This window comes from Martes martes (assembly GCF_963455335.1).
Source record: "Martes martes genome assembly, chromosome: 2".
Classification (NCBI taxonomy): Eukaryota; Metazoa; Chordata; class Mammalia; order Carnivora; family Mustelidae; genus Martes; species Martes martes.
In genome coordinates, this window is record NC_137889.1 from 3,199,293 (window position 1) to 3,226,604 (window position 27,312).

The following is a 27,312-nucleotide window of genomic DNA, read 5'->3' on the forward strand; positions in this document are numbered from 1 at the left end:
CAAGGCTCTACAAACGCACAGAGCGAGCATGTGATTATTCTGGGGGGATAATACAATGACTATTACATAAAGGAACTGTATCATATTCCTTAGGAAAAGTAAAGTAATCAAAGGACAGGCAGTAATTGGACCCTGTATTTATAAGATCAAGGATTCATAAGACTCAGCCCACAGAACAGAGCTACAATTCTAGGCAGGCTCTAAGGAAAACCTTGAAAAAATGACTTCGGCCCTTCTGCCTTACAATTCAAGGGGAGCGGAAAGTAGCGCTGCTCACAGCGGCTCCCGCCACCTTACACCACCGCCGCACAAAGAACTCGATCTCGAAGAGACTGTGGCTACGTCTGCAATAGGTAATGTGTGTAAAGCAGATTTTCATTTGCCCATGTGGGCATGGAGTAGTACCGTTAATAATTTTTTATTAAAGCAAGGAAGGCGTACAGTGTCAAACATTTAGGACAAAGTATGAAAAGAGGATGAGCTATATTATTATTTTCAAATGGCATAAAGAATGTGATATAAATCATGTGGGTCATAGGCAACCTATTTTTTTTTAATGCGTTCAATGAGCCATCCCAATTGTTTTCTAGTGTTTCCAATATATTGGCTTCTGAACAGATTTCGTCAAGGAATACTAGAAACGGTCAACATTTTAATGGGGTTGGCAATGTGCATCTTTTCATGTTCTCTTCCCGTGTCTCTGCTCTCTACTCTTCCGTGCCATGAGTGTCGCCTGCACCTCCTCTCCACCCACCTGCCCGCAGGTTCTCCTCCTCCCTGGAACTCCTGAGTCAGGGCTGCACCTGCCGTGGCCTGCCTGGGCTGGGTCAGGCACCCACTGCCACCTTCATGCCACCTCCTTGAGGATGTGACAGAAACCCAGAATTCTGCCTGTAGCACAGGTGTACTGAATCCCCGGCTGGACGGCGAACGGAGGAGCCTGCCTTCTACCAGGATTCCCGGGTGACTGCTAACATACGTAACCTTGGAGAAAAACCACCCTTCAGCACGCTTTCTAAACAAGGATGACCGCCTGAGCTGGCATCGGGGCTCTGTCCCCCCACAGCTGCAGCAACACAGAACATCCCAGCTGCTCTTCGGCATCTGTCCCGTGTTCAAGCCGGCAAGTAACGGTTATGGGCAAGGCCAGCCGGCAAGTGCCGGGTCTCAGATTCCAGGCGTTTCCAGACTCATTTCCTGACAAAAATGCCAGATCCTGCTTTTGCACATTTCCTTGTTTCTCCCCAAATACAGAATAACTGACAAATCCAGGTGATAATAAGTCAAGCTTCAGGGTGGTATTCCCTGATCATATTTTCCTCAAATACTTTCTATACTTTCCTACAGAGGAATTCATTAAAATTCTGGGGGTCTTCTGAAAGGACCATTAGGACTTCCTAATGTAAAAGTCATCCTGGGGCTTTAGACCTGTGTCCCTTCCAAGAGTGCGGGACACTTGGATGCGATGGGGACCTTACCCATCCCAGCCACCAGCGATGGCTCTGCGCTCTTCCGGGACGACAGAGCCAGCTTCCTGCTCGTCCTATCAAGTATGAGGGGGAGGGATTCTAGACCTCAAGGGATCAGAAATGCCCGACAGCCACACAATTATCACTCCACTGCAAAGGCACCAGCTTGTGATGGCTTTCGTCTTCTTTTACTGACACCCTGAACAAGAAAAGACAATGAGGACTGTCGCGTGAGAGCTCACTCCAGGCTAGACGCACACCTTGCTAAGGCTCAGGTCTACTGTCACACACTGGAGAAATGAAAAGAATCCTGAAATGTCACAGAGTCATTCAGGTAACATTGTAACAATTATTGTTCCAATTGTCTGTGTAAGATATTCTGTTAGTAAGGATGAGAAGCGAAGTAAGAACGTGTGAGCTGACTTCCTTTCATTCTTCTAATCCAGAAAGAATGAGGAGGAACAACCCATTTGTTTAAGCCAGTTCGGTGAGCAAATGTCATCAGCTTCCACGACCTGCCTATAGGCTTATGACACATTTTTTTAAAGGATTCTGGAAAAAACAAGCAAACTAATCTACGGCTACACAAATGAAAGAGATAGAAGGGAAGAATGTTCTAGGGTTTCTCAGGGCTAGAAAATATTTGTTCTCTTAGCGTTCATCCACCTGGGTCTTCAAAGGCCAAGGAGCTCCAGACTTAAGAACTGGGCTGTGCCAGAGGGAATAAGTATTTTGGTTGTCAGTGTTTAGAAGCTTTGCAGATCCAGATGGTTTTAATGTGCACGTATCTCTACTCCAAAGAAAAGTAATGATGTGAAGGGACATTAGAAAGGAATGAAATATGAAAGGCTCTGGTTCTTAAATTGTATCCTGAGTCTAAAAAATTTGTTACTTTGAAATAAAAGTTGCATGTATTTGAAGTGAAATTAACTGAATTAAATTTGAAATTGATCATTATATCATGAACAGTCAATTTTCTTGCTATCCAAACAAGTGTAATGTGACTTTTTTTCATCAAGAAGTACACATAGACTTCTATACGTGTATATGCATGTACAGGTGTGCATGTAATCCCATACATGAGCAAGTGAATCAGAGAGATATACATCGCAGGTCACTGATCTGAGCTGTTGGGTGGGGTTTGCAGAGGCCGGCAGGAGTAGCAAGGGGGTGATGACTGGACAGGAAGGCAAGAAAAAAATATGATTAAACATCTAACATGTTAGATATTACCTTGTTCATGAACATTTGTGAAATTGTGTGTGTGTGTGTGTGTGTGTGCATACATATACATATGTGTGTGTATATATATATATATATTTTTTTTAATAATACTGAAACTTCATTTTGCTTGTTTTGGAATAGACTGTGAAAAAGAACAACCATAAAAATCTTGAAAAATAAGGTTTTATTCCCTCAGATCCAGTGTTAGCCTGCATTCATCCATCTTTTTCACTTTACTCTGAAAATGAAGAATTTTCAGAGGGCATAGTGTTTGTTTTCATTTTTTAAAAGATTTGATTAACTTAGTTATTTGATTGAGAGCGAGCAAGAGCATGGGGCAGGAGCAGGCAGAGGGAGAGGAAGAAGCAGACTCCCCACTGATCAGGGAGTCTGATGTGGGGCTCAATCCCAGAACTCTGAGATCATGACCTGAACCAAGGCAGACACTTCTCCAATGGAGCCTTGGGTTTGTTTGTTTTAATCGGCTGGTATAAAACATGCATTCCCATGGTGAACCCCCTCAGCTGTATTCCAACAGTATATCTGCTGACATATTACTATAAAATACCCAAAAGATTCCACCCCCAAACTACTAGAACTCATACAGCAATTCAGTAATATGGCAGGATACAAAATCAATGCACAGAAATCAGTTGCTTTCTTATACACTAACAATGAAAATACAGAAAGAGACATTAGAGAATCTTTTCCACTTACTATAGCACCAAGAACCATAAAATGCCTGGGAAGAATCCTAACCAAAGACGTAAGGGATCTGTACTCGAGGAACTACAGAACACTCATGAAAGAAATTGAAGAAGACACAAAAAGGTGGAAGAGCATTCCATGCTCGTGGATCGGAAGAATAAACATTGTTCAAATGTCTACACTGCCTAGAGCAATCTATACCTTCAATGCCATCCCAATCAAAATACCAATGGCATTTTTCAAAGTGTTGGAATAAACAATCCTAAAATTTGTATGGAACCAGAAAAGATCCCAAATCACCAAAGAAATGTTGAAAAAGAAAAACAAAGCTGGGGGCATCATGTTGTGTGATTTCAAGCTATATGACAAAGCTGTGATCACCATGACAGCATGGTACTGGCACAAAAACAGACACATAGACCAGTGAAACAGAATAGAGACCCCAGAGATGGACCCTCAACTCTATGGTCAAATAATCTTTGACAAAGCAGGAAAGAATATCCAGTGGAAAAAAGACAGTCTCTTCAATCAATGGTGCCGGGAAAATTGGACAGCTATGTGTAGAAGAATGAAACTCGACCACTCTCTTACACCGTACACAAAGATAAACTCGAATTGGATAAAAGACCTCAATGTGAGGCAGGAATCTATCAGAATCCTAGAGGGGAACATAGGCAGTAACCTTTTCAACCTCAGCCACAGCAACTTCTTTCAAAACAAGTCTCCAAAAGCAAGGGAAACAAAAGCGAAAATGTACTTCTGGGACTTTACCAAAATAAAAAGCTTCTGCATAGCAAAGGAAATAGCCAACAAAACAAAGAGACAAACCACAGAATGGGAGAAGATATTTGTAAATGACATTACAGATAAAGGGCTGGTCTGTAAAGAACTTCTCAAACTTAACACCCCAAAAACAAATAATCTAGTCAAAAAATGGGCAGACAACATGAACAGACACTTCTCCAAAGAAGACATACAAATGGCTAACAGACACATGAAAAAATGTTCACCATCATTAGCCATCAGGGAAATTCAGATGAAAACAACATTGAGATACCACCTTACCCCAGTTAGAATGGCAAAAATTGACAAGGCAAGAAACAACAAGTGTTGGAGAGGATGTGGAGAAAGGGGAACCCTCCTACACTTTTGGTGGGAATGCAAGTTGGTGCAGCCGCTTTGGAAAACAGTGTGGAGATTCCTCAAAAAGTTAAAAATAGAGCTTCCCTATGACCCAGCAATTGAACTACTGTGTATTTACCCCAAAGATACAGATGTAGTGAATAGAAGGGCCATCTGTACCCCAATGTTCATAGCAGCAATGGCCACAGTCACCAAACTGTGGAAAGAGTTGAGATGCCCTTTAACAGACAAATAGATAAAGAAGATGTGGTCCATATACACAATGGAATATTACGCAGCCATCAGAAAGGATGAATACTCAATATTTGCATCAACATGGATGGAACTGGAGGAGATTATGCTGAGTGAAATAAGTCAAACAGAAAAAGACAATCATCATATAGTTTCACTTATTTGTGGAACATAAGGAATAGCATGGAGGACATTAGAAGAAAGAAGGGGAAAATGAAGGTGGGTAAATCAGAGGGGGCAATGAACCATGACAGACTATGGCCTTCTGGGAAACAAACTGAGGATTTTAGAGGGGAGTGGGTGGGGGACAAGTTGGCCCAGTGATGGGTATTAAGGAGGGCACGGATTACATGGAGCACGGGGTGTTATACACAATGAATCATGGAACACTGCATCGAAAACTAATGAGGTACTGTGTGGTGACTAACATAATTTAAAAAAATTATAAAATCATAAAATATAGTGACCTGATCTTCTAATTTCAGAAGCTAATGTTAAGACAAATTTGTATTTATGGAAACAGAAATGTAAGCATTTCACATTGGGCAGGATAGCCTTCACAGTCATATTTTAGCAATTGTTTTAATCGTTTCTAAGAATCATTTTAACTCTTGTTCACACTTTTTCAAAGCAATAGTCACATGTCATTTCATGAGGTCCAGCTGCGTTTTAATTTCTCTGCTGTCTGCCTTCCATGTCCCTTTCCCCGGGGACACACGCTCATGTGAAGAAACCAACAGATAAGAACCACGTTGGCCCTCACCGTATTTTCCCAGCAAAGAATCCCCCTAAGCCATTGTTCAGGAGATACAACTGTAGTGATAGCCTCTCTGGCCAGGAGCTCTATTTCTCATGGTAGAAGTTTATCATTACATCTTGAGGTGAAAGAACACACTATTTAATTATTTAATTTTATAATAAACACATATTTTTTGGAGTATCAAAGTAAAAACCCACAAGATGCTCTCTTATTAATAAGAAAAAGTGCTTATGATGAAGCAGGGCTGACAGAGGCAGTGACGGCCAGGTGCATGCCCGAGACCCGAGGTGCGTCTGGAGCGCAGACCGGCGACGGCCAGCGCGCCCTTCTGACTTACTCTCGTAGTGAATGAGGAAGCCCACGCTGGAGCGGCTGTTGTCAGTGGTGAACAGCAGGTACATGAAGTGCCCCGTGCTGATCAGGAACTGGGGAGCCTGTGTGCCGTGGTACTCTCCAATCAGTGGGGACGAGTTGGCGGGCCCATCTCGGACCTCCAGAGTGTCATAGTTGACTTCTGTCTGAAACCTGTGGAGATTTGTATCCAGTCAGAAAAGTACAGCTGCATTAACTTATAGACATTCCCCAAATATCTTCATTCATTAATTGCAAACTGATGTGTATCACTATAAATAAAAGATTTACAGTTTTACAAACTTAAAAAACACCTGGGCACAAATGATATTGAAGCATCAGTTTTTCCAGAAGAAAAGGTACACCCTAAACCCTCCCCTATTACTGAATACTCAGTCATGCAACATCCCAAACTCAAAAAACTGCAGTCTTTAGCTCTAAAATAAAAATACTGTCAACCAGGGTAGTGTTTGGAGAGATGAAGTAAAGAAGGAAGGAAGGAAGGAGGAAGGGAGGGAGGGAGGGACGAAATAAGGAAGGAAAGGAAAGGACGGGAGGGGGGATTAAATTAAAAATCACCGATTAGTGAACAATCGTTGTACATTTTCAAAATCTGTTTCATGATCCTCTGCTCAGCTTGATCATGCATATCCTGAAATGCGCACATGAAGAAACATAATCTCCTAAAGGAGGAGAGTAATTCAAAATACATGGCAATACTTTAAATACTTTACAGGGAAAAAAAAATCCCGTGTCTTTTTAAGCTGCATTAACTCTTTCTGGACCCTAGAAGAAGAATCAGCACATTCCTGCTTCAGAAAAGAAATGCTTCTTCAATGGTCTGAACAGCTTCCAGAAAGTGCTTAACTTCGCTTCGAGAAGGATGCTATGCTTCTAGAGAATCTGGCCTGATGTTATATTCACACAGAGTCGCAGCCACTTGGGTCCTCTTTGAAGCAATGAAGACACCATTCCAGGTACTGAGATAATTGTCTAAATGGGCCCAGCTCGTCCTCCAAGAGCTAACCCGGTTTCCGAGGGTCCGGCTGTGCTCTCAGGGAGCAGCTTATGCCCAGGGAGCCCCGATTCACTCGGTGACTTTCAGACTAAGACTTCTATGGAAGCCTGGGTCGTCATCACCCATCCTCTTCATCCAATAATGCTGATGGAGAGGAAGAGCGAGGGCACGCACAGGCTCCCCAGCCGCATGGCTTGTAACCACAAGACAGGTACAGAAAGCATCGGGTTCTGCCCTGGTTCTCACTGGATCACGTAGACTCCTCTGAGGGCAAATGCATGATGATGCCATATTCTTGCAACGAACTTGGGATGGCCCTGGGGCCCGGATCTTCCCCAGAGAACTGGAAATACCGGTCACCTCCCCTGGCCACGGGCTTGGCTTTGGGGGTCCGATGGGGCAGGTTTTCCTCTTTTACCTTTCAAAATGTCCTCTACAGACCCTGTGGTTTCTCAGTGATCTGAGCTTAGATTTAAGAGGTCTGGATAAGCATGCAATAAATCTCACTTGAAAAATCTGTGCTACAGTTTTCACATCTTCTTTCTGGAGCAACAGCGAGGACTCAGAGAGTGCCCCTCGCGACAGCGGGAAGATTCCCAGGGGAGCCTGGGAGAGGGCGCTCCAAGTGTTTCCCACTATTCGGCAACTCGATGCACTTTGTACAACAATAACATCAGTAGGGTCTCTTATAGTTATATTTACAAACACACGCTTTATTAGGATGTCAGCCCTCTGCTGGAGACAGAAATCTTTAGAGTAGTGTAACGATCACAAATGCCTAAAAATGTCAGAAATACTGGCTCTTACAGATGGAATTTGGTAAAGTATCACAGTTCCCTAATCCGTAAAGATAGAGAAAAATTTTATGTCTCTGTTCAGGAGTGTGAACAGAAAACAGTGTGTTCAACACTTGTACCAAACCAGGATGTAATGTCCCAAGTTTTACTAATGATTTACATTTGATGTGATGCCAGGAATCAGGAAGGGCTTTGCTCTTCCCCCTCTTAATACCAGAAAGTTATGAAAATTAATAAGGAACGCAACTTAATCTACTGGATATTACAGAGTTAATTTTTTCCTCAATGATTAAGTTTATATGCAAGGATCCATTCTCCAGTGTAATGGATACATAAGCCACAATTTTAATTTTCTTCTGGGAGATTATCCTACTGGAGATTATTATGTTACCAGATGTAATAAAATGAACAATAACTCCAAATACAAATAGTGCTAAATGATAATGTGACTCCCACTAAAAATCATCCTGTATATATTATTATTAATAGAAAATTAGTGGAAAACAAACAAAACAATAATAACAATGTTAATCTGCCTTGAGACATTATAATATCCTGAATATTAAACCCCAAACTCTTTTAGTCAAGAAGAAGTTCATTGTTAGAGGAAGCTTAAAATTGTTCAGAGATTAAGCTTAAAAAACTAAACAAATATGCCTCCTTCTATTTTAAGCAGGTATCTTTCTGAAAACATTTCTGGCTGTTAATCATTAAGGTGATTTTACTGCAGAGACCAATGGAAACACATTTTACCATGAAGAATTCAAATCGCATGGTTATTTTTTTAATATTATTGAATTCATGGGGCATCTGGGTGGCTCAGTTGGTTAAGCGTCTGCCTTCGGCTCTGGTCATGATCCTGAGGTCCTGGGATCCAGCCCTGCATCGGGCTCCCTGCTTGGTGGGAAGCCTGCTTCACCCTCTCCCACTCCCCCTGCTTGTGCTCTCTCACTGTCTCTCAGATAAATAAATAAAATCTTTTAAAAAATGATTATCGAATTCATTATCAAATAGCGAAGCCACACCACTCCAGGGATAGAACCACTCACAGGTCGCTCATCTGTCACTCACAGGTGTGAGTTCTGCAACCGAAGCATCACTAGAGCAAGAAGCCATTTTCCTGGGCTCTTCCAGAAGGCACCTCAGGGACACCACAGGCTTCCATTTGCAATCAGAGTGTATTTTAGCCACAGGTCCAAAACCCAGAGCTGGACACGAGGGCCAGTATTTGTGAGCTCTGAGGAATAATGATCTGGGACTGCCACTCTCTGACGCAAGCCTTTGGAGAGGACTTAGCTGCAGCCATAGAGGGTCAAGTTCAAGAAGAATGAAACGTATCAAGGAAACACCTGTTTCTTCTGAAGTGAACTCCTTTGGGGAAACCAACCAAGAACGTACTATTTCTAAGCCTCACGATCCATTTAAGTAAACACATTGGACATGCATGGGTCGCCAGGTCCGAATTAAGAAAGGGAACATCTTTTTCTTACCTATCAAAAGTTATTTTGATGGAGTGTCCTGGTTTTGCTTCAATGATCCATTCACAATTTAAAGAATCTTTATAGTATCCTGGCCACCCTGGAGGCAAAATGAGTCCGCTGGAAGCTGTCAGGTGTCCGCCACACGGCGCTGAAAGAGAATCCAGGTGTCAGCAGGTCCCACCGAGTGCCCGGGGATGCCCCCGGCAGCGCCCGTGACCGCAGGAATGCGCTTGTCTTCACGGACTTCACATTTTCAAGCATTCACGCTAAACGTACTCTCAAGCAAACGGCATTTATTGAAAGCAGAGCACATCTATCCCTCATCCGACATCCATCATCAACCCACAGCAAAGCTCCTATGATCCAAAAAGGTCAGGGTGTAAGTGCGAGATGAATGACCCCCGTGAACTGTCACATCCAACTGCCACAACGGATTCGGGAGAGCACACCACTGATACCCATATTGCATGCGTGTTTGTGATTCCACAAACATCTACTGATTAGCAAACTAAATTGTTTCACGTCTGAATGGAAATACCCTGTGGGGTGTGTGTGTGTGTGTGTGTGTGTGTGTGTGTGCATGGGCAGACACATTTCAGTGATGTGTGCTCTGCTTATTCACTCTGCATCGTGTCTGTTTTATTAACATGACTTGCCACCTACATCAAACTAAATTATTAGGGAATGTTACAGAACAAAACAAAATTTCCGAAGTCAATAGACAGAATTAATCCGCATCAGTCCATTTGAATGATCCATGATTATAAAGAAGAAAAGGAGTTTCAGGAAGGTATGTGCTTGGTGCTCAGGAAAATGGGTTTTGCATTTCTGTATAATCTATAGGAATCTTTACGTAATGACAGACATTTCACATGTTTTTGCCCAGCCACATATTTTTTCAGATTTTCCTTCTCCAAGTTCTTTGCCATCTTTGTAATCAAATTTGTAAATCCACAGATAAGAAATAAAACATACCAATGTCCCGAGTTAAAAAAAAATCATTTTTGGAAAAAAATATGCCTTTTATGGAGATATGCCCATAATGCCTTAAAATGATGAGAAATTGTACATGATTTCAACCAGGTTTTGTTGCTGGAGAAAAACACCTGACAGAGAAATCTATAAAGGTAATAACGGTGGCTTCATTTATAATGGGATAATAAAAGGGAAAAAGTAAAAATTTATGCAAAGTTTATGACTACATACTGGAATGGCACTAATACATTTGAAATAATGTTCCGAGATTTTGTTACTATGAGTAACTTTTGCAATTACAACATTACATTATGCAAAGCAGGATACAAGATTATAATAAAGCATATTCTAAATTTTATTTAAAAAATTGTTCCAAGTAAAGGGGAGGTAGAATTTCAAAAATACGTTAATGGGGGAGAACACAAATGGCCGCGGTGCAGATCATGATTTTCTTGATATAGTTTCTTTTCTAAATCAGCTGTGATAGGTGGGCATTATGTCTAGAGTTAGATATAACAGGAAATAAGAGTCATTTTTATGACCTTGAGTTCTTGAAGAAAACATTCACTACTTTACGCAATCATAATCTTAAAACAATCAATTTTCAATAATTGACATTAGGAATTTTATTTATTTACTATTTATTCCCGTTTTATAATTATTTTTATAATCATTGTATAAGTTCTTTATATTTTATCCTTTATTCCTACATTTCTGACATGGTGTAGCAAATGTTTTTTAGAATATGACATAAGCAAAATTAAACAATCTTAGTTATTTCATGTTTTACTATTCAATGATACTATATAAGAAAGACCTATAGCAAATATAGATTTTTTTTTTTGTTAAAGCTGCTATATGAGACCTTTCTAAATCTGTGTGAATTGCCTTATTTTTATAAGCCTTACTTCCCACCTAAATACAAACCTGTATATTTCCTTCATTTCAGTAAAGGTTTTTAAAAAGTTTGAGTTGTTATATTTCTTGAAATGTGCCAGCATTGTCACACATCACTATTATTTATTAATATCTTGTCTTTTACATATCACTTTGTAATTTCGTGTGTGTTAGAATTTGTATCACTTTATCCTGATGAAATAGATGTTTTAATTGTTATATTCTCAGTCAACAGAATTAAACAAAAAAGTATTAAGTGATGAAGTCAGGTTTGCCGTATCAGCCAGCTTAGATTACATCATGGTGTAGGAACAACTCCACAACTGTTCTAGCTGTGATGAGAGAGTCATTTCTCACACAGGCTACGCATCCAAGGGCTCCTTCCTTTTTTCTGGATATGTAGCCTGTGTGAGAAATGACTCTCTCTCATCACACAGAGAGGAATCTTTTGTAAGATTTTATTTTTAAGTACTCTCTCCACCCAACGTGGGGCTCGAACCCACGGCCCCAAGATCCAGAGTCTCACACTCCACACACTGAGGCAGCCAGGTGCCCCCAGGGGCTCCTTTCTTGAACTAGTCTTGCAGGAGACAATCAAACATAGGTTCATAAGTTGAATATATCACTTCCGCTCATTCCTAACTGGCCAGAACCTGAAACAGTTTCCTCAAACCCAAGGGGACCAAGAAACGCCGTCCTGCTTGGTGAAGACTCAGATGACCTGGTGGACGGGGCACCAATGACGCTCTAATTCACAAGGTGCAGGAAGTGAGCCAGGTCTGTAGGACGCAAACTCCTTGATTCACTGAGTATTTGCATGGATGAACTACTTGATATTGTATTTCTAAAATAAGCTCATCTTGATTACATATATTTTTTCCATAGCTTTATGTTTTAATGTAATTATCTGGCTCAGGCCTATTACACTTAACACTGCCTTTGTAAAATGGTACACGGGAGTTAGGCAGTTTTTGCACTCGTGTTCTCAACACTCAACTTCTCCAGACTTGGAAGACAGAGAACTTCCTTGCACACCTCCCTTGCTTATGTCTTTCTCAGAGTCCAAACTTTAAACTCTTTTCAAATCTCTTCTCAGGTTTTCTGTTTATTTACACTTTGCACTTTTATTTGAGTCACTGCGAATAATTTATATTTTGCTAGGAAATCACCAATTTCATTGAACATTAAAATTTGTTGCCATAGAGCTGATGATGCATTATTGTACACTCACACACACACCCCCAATTAACTTGTGCTTTTAGTGACAATGAGCTGCACTGAAATTTATGGGGAGGCTAGAGGCAGAACACATAAGTAGAGATAAATCTTTCCTACAGAGGCCAAAAAATTTATACACATGATGTGCTGGTATCCAGTAAATTCTGCCAGAAAAAATAAACATAATTTTTAGAGGAAATGATTTATTGTGAGCCTTTCGCTCTTTATATAAAGTTATTATTAGTAATAAGAACTTATTATTTTATTATTATGTTGAGTTATTATTTTTGTAACCATGGTTATTTTTCTTCTATTTTGTTGAATACCTATAATTGTCTTTCTTCCTAGTTTTTTTTTAATCAGAATCAAAGAAGCCTTGTCTATCTTATTGATACCAAAAAAATAATTCACTTACATTATTCTTTCTAATTATTTATTTTTATTAATATAACATTCTAATTTTTTTCTAACTTGTTAACATTATCAATAAGTTCCTTCACTTTTTGTCTTTCTGTTCGATAGGGGCATTTGCCTCCTAGCATAGGCTTCCTGTCTTGCGTTATCGTAGCAGAAAGGGTTTCCCCTCACAGGGTTTCTGGGTAGCATATCCCTTCAGGCTTGAAGCTTTACCACACAGTGTCTCCCAAGTATTTGTCTGTGGTTCTATTCCTTTCATATGTTTCAATTGTCTGTGGTTCTATTCGTACCATATGTTTCCACTGTAACTGCATATGCATGTGGTCTCAACCTTATGATCAATTAAAGAATTGATGGCAACAAGTAATACTTGAAAAAGAAAATAAAGAATGTGTATATACTCTAAGATACTTGAACTTCCCTCTGTGTCTCTTCAATTAAATGTGCTTGTGCTACTAAATCTTTACTTTCCCATTTGATTTTTTCCAACTAGATGCACACTTAATTCTGAAAGTAGCATTTCTGTTTCTCTTCACCAAGGACATCAATTGGGGTATCTAATTAGTCGTACTATCAGCATATCTGTGTGTACTTTCTGAGACTCATCAGGGCTCTATAATTGGGTTTTTCAGTACAAGTAAATTATTAAAAAAAAAAAAAAAAACTCTTTCACCATTTACTAGTCCTCTGTGTTAACTGTTTTCTGTGTTAACTCATAGCTGAGTTTTGACTGAACTTCTCTGAAGGTCTTTTCCAAATTTGAGAGAATGGCTCATTCACATTTAATAGGATACTTTCTCCTGGCATCTGACTTTAATAGAAACGTCACTTGCCACTTCTGAGAGCCCGTCCCTTCCCCTGACCATGCAGATGGACAGACTTGCCCTGAGCCTGTAACACAGCTGCACAAGCATTTTACAGGGAAGCACACCCAGGATGCGGAGAATCATGGGCAGGAGAGCGCAGAGACTAGAAAGTACTGTCATTTTTTTTCCCCAAACTTCTGTCTTATGAAATTATCCAGGCTTCACAGCCCATAGTGATATGCCTGGCTGGAGCAGCACCAGCAAATATGCACACACTGTCGTTATCATTGGCGCCCTCAGGAGTGTATGTTCACTTATTTGCAAAGGATAATGACCTACCTATTTATTAACACCAGATACAATGTAACATCTAAAAGTATACATTTAAAATGTGTGACAGAGATAAGAATGGAAAAGCTTCTGTTGAGCTATCTCCCTTCAATTTGTCGATTTTCTACCCCCCATCAATTTGTTGATTTTCTAAGCCCTTCATGAAAGTGTGAAAGTGAGAACATCTTTATGGAGATTAACATAATCCTGACCCTTAGATGATGGACGCTAACTTTGATAGTTGGACTGAAGGGTAAGGGTGTGAGGCAGGAGCCCCTTCCACTGCACGGCTCGTCAGCTGGCTAGGGAGTTCATACTTCTCCATATAGATTCAGGTCCTGCCTAGACTGCCCCCCGGCCATGGTAGGTCAGTCACTCTAGAGAGGAAATAACCTTCAACTCCAGGTGATATTTGACACATTATTTCTCTTGAATGTACTTATTCTAAAATGAGCACCTACTGGCCAAAGACAATTGAGAAAATAAAAAAATAAACAGTGCGGGAAAAAATCACCCATCACTGTGAATAACATGTTGGTGTATATTTTCTTTTCAGGCTTTTAAAAATTATTATCATCATGAGATACTTAAATATATGTTTAAAATGGCTTATTGGAACACAAGTGGTCATATCACCTGTTTTTTCACATGATAATATATGATGAACATCTTTGATGTTAGAATATTTGTTTGAGGTTTGTGATGATTTATCTAGCTCATTCTTTGTTGTTTAAAATTAAATTGTTTGCATCTTTGGTTTTTATGTTTAATACTGCAGAAAGCATTCTTGAGGGAAAAAATTATCTTTTCAGAGTTGTTCGAATATGTCCTTACAACCAGAAATACAGTTTATGGCTAAAAAGTAAGAAACAATTTAAAACCCTTAATATGAATTTACACTATGATGCCATAATTTTATACCTTCAACAGCTTGTCCAGAAAATGTCAGTTATTCCTCAACCTTACCAATTACACATCTTATTAAGGTGTTCAAATATTTGCCCATCTGATAGACAAAAATGGTACTTCAGCTTTGCATTAAAATTAGTAATTTTTGCCCATTTGAAAAGACTAAAGACTATATGCTGTAACTGTGTGACATTCCAGAAAAGGCAAAGCGACAGAAGTAGCGAAGAGATCGGTGGGGGCAGGGGCTAGGTGCTGTGGGAGAGTGAACACGTTGAGTGCAGGACGTTAGGGCAGTGAGACTGCTCTGTGTGATGCTCTAATGATGGATACATGTCATCATACATTTGTCCAAACCCACAGAATGTACAACACCAAGACTGACCTAAAATGTAACTATGGACTCTGGGTGATAATGACATGTCCCCGTGGGTTCGTCACTTGTAACTAATGAAACCGTCTGGTGGGGCTGTCACTAGCGGGGGAGACTGTGCTTCTGTGGGGGTGGGGGACATAAGCGAAAACTCTATACCTTCCATTTAAATTTGCTGTGAACCAAAAACTTCTTTTAAAAAAGTCTATTTAAAAATGTATTTCTGGTATTTATTGGAGATAAGTTTTTTATAAAGCTTTTCTTAGCTCAACATGTATGGGACATTTTGATAGGGTGTAAATATATGTTCTAAGTCACTAATTTTCATATGAGTAAACATTAGAGGTGAGATGCTCCTTATTCTGCATGCACCCCCTGGCTTTTTTTACACAGTTAACCAGAGTAGAAATGTCAAGAAAATTAGTTAGGCAGTATTTACATCAGGTACCTTAAGGGCAGTAAAACAACATAGCTACTAAAAACTGTGCCATTGTTAGAGGTTGAATTATGTCTTTCCAAAATGTGCATTTTGGATTTTTCATTCCAGCACCTGAAGATGTGACCTTGTTCGGACAGAGGGTCTTTTTAGATGGGCTTGGTTAAGGGGAGTTATCGGCATGGCTCTGATCTCATGCGATTGGTGCCATTAGAAAGAGGGGACATCTGGAAACAGAGGTGCGCTCACATGCAGAAAGCTGAGGTGATGCTTCCGGCAGCCGTGCCACTCCAGAGACGCGAGCAAACTCCCGGAAGCTGGCGGAGAACCAGAACAGATCCCCCCTCGCGGCTCAGTGGGCACCGGCCCCGCGGACACCTTGCTCTTGGACGGCCAGCCTCCGGGACTGCGAGACACTCAGTTTCTACTGTTTAAGCCTCCGGTCTGTGTGCTTTGTGACAACAGCCGTAGGAAAGCAACACGGTTGCTGGTCCCTTTGTCTGTCAAGTCCAGTGCGCTCTTGCACAGGGAGATAAGTGGCAAATGAGAGGAGACACTCACCTTCGCAGCGAGGCACCGTGGCGCTCCAGACGACATTCCCGTCCTGCAGGATACAGGTGATGGACTCTGACCCCTGCGTTTTGACAAAGCCATCGTCACAGTGGAAGGAAACTGAGCTCCCCAGCAGAAATCTGTCACCAAAACGCCGTCCGTTTATGGGAATGCCAGGGTCATGACACTCATTCTGACCAAATGCTAAAAGGAAAAACAAATGAACAGAAATACTTGAATATTAAGCATGTGTATTCAAAAAAGAAAGAAACAAAGCCTACTAATAAAGCCATTTATTGTTCCAAAGTTCAGTTCTACATTTATAGACTGATAGTTGCATTAAACAAATAAGATACTGATACCTAGTAAGACAGAAGGAAAGAGAAAGAAAAGATGGTACATAGATATGTAAAACTATCATTTATACTGCATTTCACCGTTCGAAAGCACTTTTCACATGTATTAAGAAAAAACAGAAATATGGCAGGGGCTGGAAGGGATTTTGATTCAGACACATCTGGGTTAGAACTCTGGCTCTTGTGTTTTTTTCTGCCCTTCAGCAGACATTCTGATGATCTGGTTAGATATTCTAATTTACAGATGAGGAATGTCGAGCATATATTGCAGTATTACTGAAATATTAAATGAAATAATCCTTGGCAAACCTAAGCACAGTGTCTACGAGAAGTTGGCAACCAGCAAATTATGATTTATAACTCATCTTTAATATTATTACCTTATTATACTCCCTTAACAATGCATTGAAGTAGATGTTCTTAAATACAATCTGGTTTGCAAATGAGGACACTGAGACAAAGAAAAGTGCTCTCTTACCAAAATTCACTAAGTATATACAAGTGCTGGTGTTCTAATCCATGGCTCCAGACCCCAAATGACTCAATCCTTTTTACTACACTATTTCTCCGAATGGAGGATATGTGGATGGATGGATGAAAACAGGTATAGAAGGTGGGAGAGGAAGGAGGGGAGGGAGGGAGGGAGAAAGGAAGGAAGGAAGGAAGGAAGGAAAACAAGAGAAAGATAAAAGGAACATGAGCATTAACCCTACTGTAAGGCTGAGACACCAGCCCAAACGGAGTGATGCCCTTAGGTTGATGGGACAACGCTGTCTAATGGTGTTACTCCCATTACCTTACAAAGTGTCAGCCTGGACCCCACATCCCACAATCATTTAAATAAAGGGGGCCTAGAAGTGGTGCAGGGGGAAGCTTGCTTACTGGTGTAAGTGATGTTGAACCCCCTGCCGGTCGTGGAGTGGTCAGACTGGAATTCCAAGCGGACTATGTGCCCGCTGCTGGCCAGCTGTGAGGGGACCTCATGGCCCGAGAAGGTGCCCAGGACGGTGATATCAGAAATGCCGTCATCTTTGATCGCAAGGAAATCAAACTGGGGTTCCACGTCGAAATCGTTAAAGATGAGGTGAATTCTGCTTCCTGGTTCGGAAATGATCAACCAGACACAGTTCATGTTGTTGCCGTATTCCTCGGGGTAATTGGGTGAGAGAATAATTCCAGATGATGCAGTGAAGTTGAAGAAGCAGGAAACTGTGAAGACACAGACACGTTTTCATACAATTTTGCACACAGCCAAACAACCGGCCGCATGAAGCTGCAGAGCTAGGACCGTCCAACCGTTTTTGCATCGGTAATTCTATACCGTAACATCCCTTCTCTCCCTAAACTGTAAATAGAATATTTCATGGTACACACCACAACCAGAGCCCACACGAAATCGAGTATAAGCTTGACTCCGAAATGATCCGAGCCGAGGTCATGGAAACCTGGAGCAAATATTAGAATTTCTAGTTATAACTTTCTGCCTTCGGAAGAGCAAACATTAATATGAGAAGTTATGTCTGTGTCATAGGAGCAATTTCCAGAAATAATCTCGGTTCTGTTTTGTCTTCTTGGATACCTTTTCTCTTTATATTTTATGTTTTCCTTTAAAATGCATTTTTTCAAGTTATTTATGTATTATTAGTTACCGGGTAACAGTAAAAAAAACAAACAAAAAAAATCAGACTGTATACTGGGTGGATAATATAAAAATCTCTTGGAACATTTACCTTTTAAGAGCATGTAAGTAAAATCAGTTTACATACATATACACACATATGTTGAAAGGACACCTGTGGGATTATTTCTAGGCTGTGGCTTTGCTTTTCAATCCACACAAGTCCCTATTTGTCTTTCAGGTGACATGTTACATTGAGTCACAAAAAATGCTACATTAGTTACATGCTACATTCAGTTACAAAAAAAAATCTTGCTTTTAAATCACCATGAAGTACTTTGTTTCTATTTGTTAAAACTCTGTACTTAGGAGGAAGCAGACAGCTCTGGGCATCGTAAGCGGATGTCACCCACGCTCACAACAGCGGTTTCTGTGTTAGACATTATCAAAGCGATCGGGTCCATCGCCTGTGGGTGTCTCAGACCCTCCCACTTCAGAAGCTCTAGAAGGAGGCAAGGCTCCTCTGTGCATGGTCTGTTCTTGCTGGCAGAGAGCTCTCAGCTACAAGTTATGTAGGAGATGGGGCCAAAGCACGGATTAGCTTTACCTGCGTGAGCGAGGCAGGGCAGTTGGTGTTCGAGAACACCCACGCTTTGTTTGGTCAACGAAGCACTCCCCAGAGGCTCTGAATGCTTCCCCTTCCGAGGCGCACCTGCCCCTGTCCCTCCGTCCGCCCCCCCCCGCCTGGCAGTCGCAGGACGGCCAGCCCCGGCCAGCACAGTACTCACATACACAGCCGGGCTTGTTGCCAGACCACTGGTTGTTCTGCTGACACGTGATCACGCGCTCTCCCACCAGCTCGAAGGCCGCCTGGCACTCGAATGTCAGCGTGTCCCCGTGGAGGAAGCTGTTGCCAGTCCGCTTCCCGTAGGCAGGAACCCCAGGGTCCCCACAGCCTCCCTTTTCAATTTCTGAAAATGGGAAAGAAAAAGAACTGTGAAAAAAATACACAGTGAACATTTGTTTTAAACAACTGAGAAAGTGAACAAGTTACTTGTTGCTGGTTGAGACACAGGTTTTGTTAAAAGTTTCAAAAGGATGTTCATGCCATCCAATATTTAATTACAAAACCCTGGGAAAAAAACGTGATTTAATGTGAGAGAAAGGTACTTAATTTATTGACTTTTAAGGGAGACGAATGGCCACGCAGATGTGTTGGCAACAGGAATGTTGGGATTAACAGGCCCGTGTTCCTGGCCCAGGCACTTCCTACCTGCGGTCCAGGATTGTTGCAACAGAAATGTAAAAACCAAGTGTGTTTGAATCGATTTGGGTTTAAATGTAAAGAATACAAGTAAGATTGTTCATTCACTACTGCATATTTAAATCAATAAATCCATTTGAATATTCTTTCCCTTAATCTTTTTTTTTAATTTTTTATTTCTTTTCAGCGTAACAGTATTCATTGTTTTTGCACCACACCCAGTGCTCCATGCAATCCGTGCCCTCCCTAATACCACCACCTGGCTCCCCCAACCTCCCACCCCCGCCCCTTCAAAACCCTCAGGTTGTTTTTCAGAGTCCGTAGTCTCTCATGGTTCACCTCCCCTTCTAATTTCCCTCAACTCCCTTCTCCTCTCTTTCCCTTAATCTTAAAACCCATCTATGAAACAAAATGGATATATTAATGGTCTTCAGCCAGGAAGAAACTATGCCGAGCCAAGCCCCTTTGCCTTAAAACAGGATGGACACAAATGCGCCAAAACCATCCATATATTTCAACATTTGCTCTGTCTTAAATGCTAACCGCACAGAACGTATTAAGTAAAATGCTTCTTGTGGATTCATATAAAAAATATGTTTTGAGGGCCAGCTATGTGTCGGGCTGTGTTCTACATAATGAGGTTACTGAACAAACAAGACACAATTCTCCCACTCCTGGTGCTCACATTGTATGAAGGGAACAATAAAATTCTTTAAATGTATATGATTTCCGGTCACCATAGGTGGTTTGAAGCAAAATGAAGACGTTCAAAGGATTACAGAATAACGGATGAGGGAAGAAACAGAAAGTATAACTCAGCCCTGAAGGAAATCTGAAATCAGCCCCTTCTCCAGGGACACCAGCTCAGTGTGGTTGGAGCTCGCAGGTGGAGAGGAAGCGAGGGACCCTGCCTGAGCGGCCTGTCAGGTTTTTGTGCAGAGTGGTGTGGAAGGAGGCATGGCAGGCTTTCACCATGAGACACAGTGTGATCTGAATACAAGTGTAAAAGATCACTCTGCAGGACTGGTGAGCGGTGGGAGGGAGAGACGTGAGCTTCAACAGACACAGGATGGTTTCCATGCACACACCAAAAATGCATCCCTTGGTCAACCTGCTGAAATCCTTCATGGTCTTACTCTATTATTTTGCAGTGACCGAGCACAATTTCGCATTTAGGTTTCATTAGCCATCTAACCACTTGCTGATCAAATTCACAATTTTGAGGATGTTTGTAGAATGGCTCAGGGCTGACTTTTTTGATGGTGTGGGGAACAGACACGCGCCCAGAGAATGACCCACGGTGGCTGGTTCCACTTGAGAGGAGAAACTTTTCTCCTGAGTGTTCAGCAGTATCAGAGAAGTGAAATCAACCAGTAATATCACCATGGCGTCAAGATTTTTAATAGATGGGTATCGTCACATTTGCTTTCTTAGGCAGATAGCAAAAGAAACAAAACCAGATGTTGGGTAACAGGTTCAGGGCCCTCTGCTAACCTGATAGGCTATCAAATAAAGAAGGTGACCCTTACGCTAATGATTCCAGAAGAACAAAAGTGTCCCTGGATGTAACACAAGCTAAAGAACGCACCAGAGAACATGTTTACTTAAGGATAGACCTTGGAGTTCAAGTTGATAGCCTTTGCTTGAACAGACCTAGAAGTGGATTTACTTGAATACTTGGGATGCCTTGAACCAAGTTTTATGTTTTCCCCTCTTATAAAAGGCAATTCATATCAATGATTTCTAACAGAAAAGAGGTTGCATGTGGCATGGCCTCCCAGTTTGGTAGGGGGCTGGGCACTCCACATTTCTGGCAATGGACACAGTGCTGAGTTCAAGAATCAGGAAGCTAAACTTGGTGTTGAGCCTCCTGGCCTTTGTCTTGCCACCACGAGCAATTTAGTCTTTCCAAGTCTCATTTAAACATCCTCAGTGACCACTTCCTATCTCCAAGGACAGCTGAGGGACTTAAGTAATTCACGTACAGAACCCCGCATACAGGGCTCAAAATATTAGCCGTTACTATGATTGTTAATAAGCCTTAGACTTCTAGAAGTTTGTTCTGCCTCCATGATGCTAAAATTCATAATGTCTTCTTACAAGGAAATAAACTATGGCATGTGGGATGATACCATTTTCTACATTAACTGAGTCTGAGAACTCCTGACTACAGAGTGCTCAGACATAAAAGGTCTTTCGTTTGACTCACAATGTGGATGTGGATGACGACAGATCTTCCCCTCATGCTGAGAGCCAAGAGAATGCTGTTTCCACCCATGATCCTGATGCCCATGCGTCCAGATGCAAGGGCACTGCTGGCCTGGAGCACAACCTGCTGTCCGTTCAACACACCTATTATTAGGTGCTCTGCATCGACTATGACCAGCAATCAGGCAGCACAGGGTCTGATATCAGCACGTGTGTGTGCAAGCAGTTCTCAGCCTTCAGCCATAGAAATTATCAAATTTTGCTATCAACCGAATGTCTGAGATTATGACTCAGAGATGTCAGAGATGACTCAGAGATGACCTTGAGATTCTTTTTTTTTTTTTTAAATAAATACTAGAGTTTGCTATCAATTGAAAGATCGAAGCCCCTAGAGACAGGGAAAAAAAAAAAAAAGTTGGCCAAAATATCTCTTCCAAATTATCAATCTAGAAATGGGATTTGATAATTAGGGAAAACACCCAGTTGTGATTATATCCTCCCTGCCCATCTAGTACCGTCCATTCAGTGGGAAGAGCCCTTTAACAGTCTACTGAGGGCTCCGTAATGTTCCTGTTGATACGCTTTTCTTTTTCTTTGGCAGTGACCTTTAAAAGTACTAAATAACATTATTTCATTATCAATTATCATAGTAATTAATTCTTCTGAATTTTATGAACTGTTTATTTTTGAATGACAAAAAATCGATCTAAAACATTTATAGTTAAGTAGATTGACATTGCATAATTACCATTCATCTCTAATACATTTTATTTTTATTAGATATATTATGCCTGTAAATGTTTACGTAATAAACGAGTAATTAGATCCACAATGTGCTCTTTTGAGGTACTGAGCATTTTTGTTTTCAGCGGCCTGTCAGTATTAGATGACGGAGAGCAAAGAGTGAGACTGACCAGGCAGCCTGGTCAGGCGAATTTCAGGCATGCTCGTGTGGTCTTTCTGGAGAGAATAAAATGTTTGCATAAATGGGGAATCACTTTGGACTAGATACTGGAAAAGACAGGGGTGTAACCAGATTAACATAGAAAACTGGGAGGTAAATTTCTGAGAAAGATCACGAGAAAGAGTAAAATGAATGATGTGATCTTGTGAGCTGTCTGGCAAGTTTTGATCTACAAAAGGCAATCGTGTTCAATTCAGTACAAGCCTCTTGAACCATGAAACCGTGGCTGCTCTCCAACACTCACCTGAGGGGTGGTGCAGACCTAACGCAGACCTGGCTGATTATTCTTCTCGTACCGTCTTTGCCCCTGTCATGACCCCAGCACAGGGCAGCAGAAGCCCAGATACACGAACACGTGTTTTAGTCATAACTAAGTTCTCTTGGGTTCCTTTGCCTAACTAAGTGTCTTGGCTTTGTGTCCCTTATCAAACGCTATCCATACAACTTTCTGACATATTGGGGCCTCAGTGGTTTTGGCTCTCACTTCTGAATGTTCTCCTCAGCATTCTAGGGGATGTCCTGTCTTCTTCCAGCACCACACAAGAGCGCACCTGTAGGTAGACCTGTTCGGTGCCTGCATGTCATAAAGGACCAAGTAGCACACAACAGCATGTGTTTTCCAAATACTCTGCATGTCTTCAACCTAAATTTCTCCCACTCCATGAAGGGTTCTTGCACTCAAGCCAAAGGTCGCTCAGTAGTTCACGATCTCTCATGCTCCCGAACTTTTTTCCATTCTGGCCCCCCCCCGCCCCCGCCCCTCGAAGACACCAGCTTTTCTGTCATGGCACCCCCTTCACTAAAGCCCTTCCAATTCCCGTGGCCCAGATTTTGCTTCCTGTTCCAGAAATGACAGGTAGCTTTTTTGCAGAGATTTCAGAAGGAATCCAGTCAGGACTGATTTTAGTTGTGAACCTGTCTCCCTACCCCACGGCACTGTAAATTTTTCCAGAGGGATGACTAATCCATACCTTTCTGTGTATTTGCTAGTACTAAAAACAGTGTCTGAAACAAACTGGATGGTTGATATTGTTTTGTCCTTTAAAGGAATTTCTGAAATGTCTGACCAGGCTTACATACACAGTTTCTAGCTATAACACAAGTTGCTGATTTTTTTTTTTCCCTACAAAGAGTTACTAGTCTTTGCCCAATTTTTCAGTCTGTGACTAATATTTTTGAGCACAGTACATCAACTGTTCTAACTGTAAGGTCTATGAAGAAAAAGAACAGACCAAGTCATTGGTCTTCTGAAGTTTGTAGCTTAGGACAGTCGGCAGAAAACAAACCAATTAATATAAAATATATCAGATAGTGATAAATTCACTGAAGAAAGAGAACGCAGGGTAAGAGGGAATGCAGAGGGGAAGGGTTCTCTGTTTCAGGTGAAACAACCAGGGATCGTCTCTGAAATTCACATTTGAGCCGAGGTGAGAAGGGAGGGCATGCCCATGGGTCTAAGAAAGCAGAATGCTGCACACAGAGTGAGCAGATCTAAGACAAGGGGATGAGTGACGAATCCATGTGGCAGGCCTGACCAACAGCTAGAAACGAAGTGTGATTACAGTCTGGCGATAAAGGAGGAGATAAGCAGAACAGAAAAACAATGAGGGGGTCAAGGACCAGCCAATGCAAACTTCTAGACCTTGACTAGGACACTGTTCTTTCACCGTACTGTATTATGATGACGCTGTAAGAGCTACAGAAACCACACAAGACGAGTAACTGTTTCTCAGTCTATTGGGAAATTGCCAAGAATGCTAATCCCAAATTATCATGAAGATTTGAACCTCTATCAACCTATGTGTATATACTTGGGGGGCAACGTGTGTTACAGGAAAGGGAGCTGCCCAGAGAATTCCGGTTCAAGTCACAGATCTTTCATTCCATATTCACGGGAACTCGGATCCCTTATTCTCTTTGATACCCTTCCAAAATTATTTGTGGAGCACATCCTATGTGCCGAGGTAAGAGGACCAAGAATAATTATCTTCAAGAGGTCTCTAATCTAGCACTTTGAGCAGACTGATGGGTGAACATTACAGCACTCTTGGTGAGACATCTGTCATTTTGAAGACATTCTGAAGTTAGTCCTATGCATCAAATCTCTTTAAAATAAAAATAAGCAGCCAGAAGGAAACTGTACTCTGAACTTTTACATGTTTTGTGGTCAGCCCTGCATGCTTACCTTGTGGGTCATGCAAAAGAAAGGTCGTGTTGGAGCCAGAGCCGTGATGATCACACTGCTGGGTCCGGAGACTGGGTCCGGAGCAACTCGGCCAAGAGCAGAACCCAGGGGAGCTGACGGAACCCAGGGACAGCCAGACTCAGTGGCCGCCACCCTCCCTTCGGCCATAATGAGATGTTCCTCGGGACACATTCTACTTTGCAATGTTAATTTCCACCATCTTACCCAACACTCAGCATTACTGGTCCCTGGTTTCAAAATGAAACAAGTCCAAAAGAAAAGAAAAAGCCCTTACCTTTAGAACTTCAGGCAAGGCTGCTCCTTACAGCACTACCTATACATTATCACCATAGAAGGCAGGATCTGAGAATTTTAATGATGTTCCATGGAACTATTTTTTCCTGGAACTAGGAAAGTTGACCTTCCTAGTTGAGCTTTGAGCTTGACACATGAACTGCTGCATTTTAAAGGAAGGAGGCATTCTTAATTCTAGCAAAGTTTTGAACGGGCCCCTCTTTTGCTTTGGCCTCTGCATTCTGATTGCCTACAGTCAGTGGCTCCCAGACTTGCCTACAGGTCAGCATCACAGAGACCCCTCCCAGTCACAAGTCCTAGTGTGTCCCAGGGAAGCCTTTAGCTGCCCTGTGAAGGTCCCGCCTGAGGGAGCAGCTGCCCAGCAGGACAGGAGGCGTTTCCTACTCGGGGAAAAGGATGAGAGGCTGCAGTTTCCAGGAGGAAATACAGGATTCCACTTAGCAGCAGCACCTCGTGGGGGGACCATGTCAGGGAACGGCAGGGAGGGGGACAGTAGGCAGCCAGAATCTCACCCTTCCTCTCTCAAGCAGCACGCCTTTTCCTACCTAGCACACATCAGCACCAGAATGCAGATACAGAAAGTCCAAAAAAAAAAAAAAAAAAGACTGAGTTAGACTAACCTCTGCTAATACATATTTCATAAATAAGCCCATAGCACGCGTGCTGTCAAAGGGGGAACTGGAGTCCTTTCCCGATAATAGTCCTCGGGCTGGACTAAAGCAAAGATTTATGCATAAAGAGAAACACCAAAGTGGGCTTATTATATTTGTCTATTTAAAAATAAATACATGGAAATGATCCAACGTGTGCAATAAATCTACCCATAAATTACACCCACACACAAAAACAGCTAAGTCATCTTGCAAGCCAAAATATTCTCTTTTTCATAGGTCAGAATAAAAGTGCCACTAAGTATCGTGAATTTTGTTTTATCAGGTTTGCCTTTGACTGCTGGGAACAAAGAGAGTCAATGAACACTGACTGAATTTAATGAGGTGTTTTACTTTCCTCATGTACCCAGAGGTTGGAAGTGCAGAGACGCAGATGGCTGGACCCACACACTCCCTCGCCACTGGCCACCCCCGGACATGCTGGTGGACATTTTAGGGTTGTGTCTCTTGGTACAAAGTGGGTCTCAAGGCAGGAGGAAGTGGAGAGTCAAGGTTTCCCACAAGGGCAGGTTTTCTCTTTTATTTTTTTATTTATTGATTTTTAAAGATTTTATTTATTTATTTGACAGACAGAGATCACAAGTAGGCAGAGAGGCAGGCGGAGAGAGAGCAGGGGAAGCAGGCTCCCCGCTGAGCAGAGAGCCCAATGCGGGGCTCGATCCCAGGACCCTGGGATCATGACCTGAACCGAAGGCAGAGGCTCCAACCCACTGAGCCACCCAGGTGCCCCAGGTTTTCTCTTTTAAAGATGAAAACCAAACCAAAACAAGAAAAACAAACAAACAAAAAAACAAAAACCAAAACCAAGGTCATATCTAATGATTTCTACTCATTCCTCTGTGTCTGGCAGGTCACCTGTCCATTCTTATCTGAAAGAGCCAGGAAATGTGATAAGAGACTCCACCGGGAAGAAAAACTAGGGAAAAGAGTTTCATTTCTCTTAATAAACGGTACTTGCTTAAACAATCCACAACATCTTCCACAAAATGTTAGCAAAGCTAAAAACTGAAATTAATTCCTACCAAAATTATCATCTCAATGGGAAAAAAAATCACCTCGCAAACATCAAGCCATTTTTAATATATTTGGCACTTTTCACCAGGACAGTGTTTAAATATTTTGTTAGCTTGTGTTTAGTTTTCAGGAAAAAGAAATAGAAATAAGTTTTAAAAATTATTTTGGGAATACTTGGGGAGATAATAATTAAGGCAAATAAAAGTAAAAGTAAAATCACATGATAACTGACTCTCTCTGCTTGAGTTATTTCACTCAGCATCATCTCTTCCAGTCCCATCCATGTTGATACAAAAGTTGGGTATTCATCCTTTCTGATGCAGAGTCATATTCCATTCTGTGTATGGACCACATCTTCTTTATCCATTTATCTGTTGATGGACATCTCAGCTCCTTCCACAGTTTGGTGACCGTGGCCATTGCTGCTATGAACATTGGGATGCAGGTGCCCCTTCTTTTCACTGCATCTCTATCTTTGGGGCAAATACCCAGTAGTGCCATTGCTGGGTCATAGGGAAGCTCTATTTTTAACTTTTTGAGGAACCTCCACACTGTTTTCCAAAGCGGCTGCACCAACTTGCATTCTCACCAACAGTGTAAGAGGGTTCCCCTTTCTCCACAACCT

The 27,312-nt window shown here is 41.6% G+C and overlaps 1 protein-coding gene across 1 annotated transcript in view; it reads right to left on the reverse strand.

The window, feature by feature from the left end:
• CSMD1 (CUB and Sushi multiple domains 1) overlaps positions 1 to 27,312 on the reverse strand; it is a gene marked incomplete at both ends in the record, with an annotated part of 1,981,616 nt that overhangs the window by 374,071 nt on the left and 1,580,233 nt on the right. The window contains 5 exons of the mRNA XM_080796866.1: positions 5,873 to 6,060; positions 9,192 to 9,330; positions 16,102 to 16,296; positions 17,331 to 17,657; positions 18,855 to 19,037. Of these exons, the coding sequence (XP_080652992.1) occupies positions 5,873 to 6,060; positions 9,192 to 9,330; positions 16,102 to 16,296; positions 17,331 to 17,657; positions 18,855 to 19,037 (1,032 nt within the window). The remainder of the gene's footprint in view (positions 1 to 5,872; positions 6,061 to 9,191; positions 9,331 to 16,101; positions 16,297 to 17,330; positions 17,658 to 18,854; positions 19,038 to 27,312) is intronic.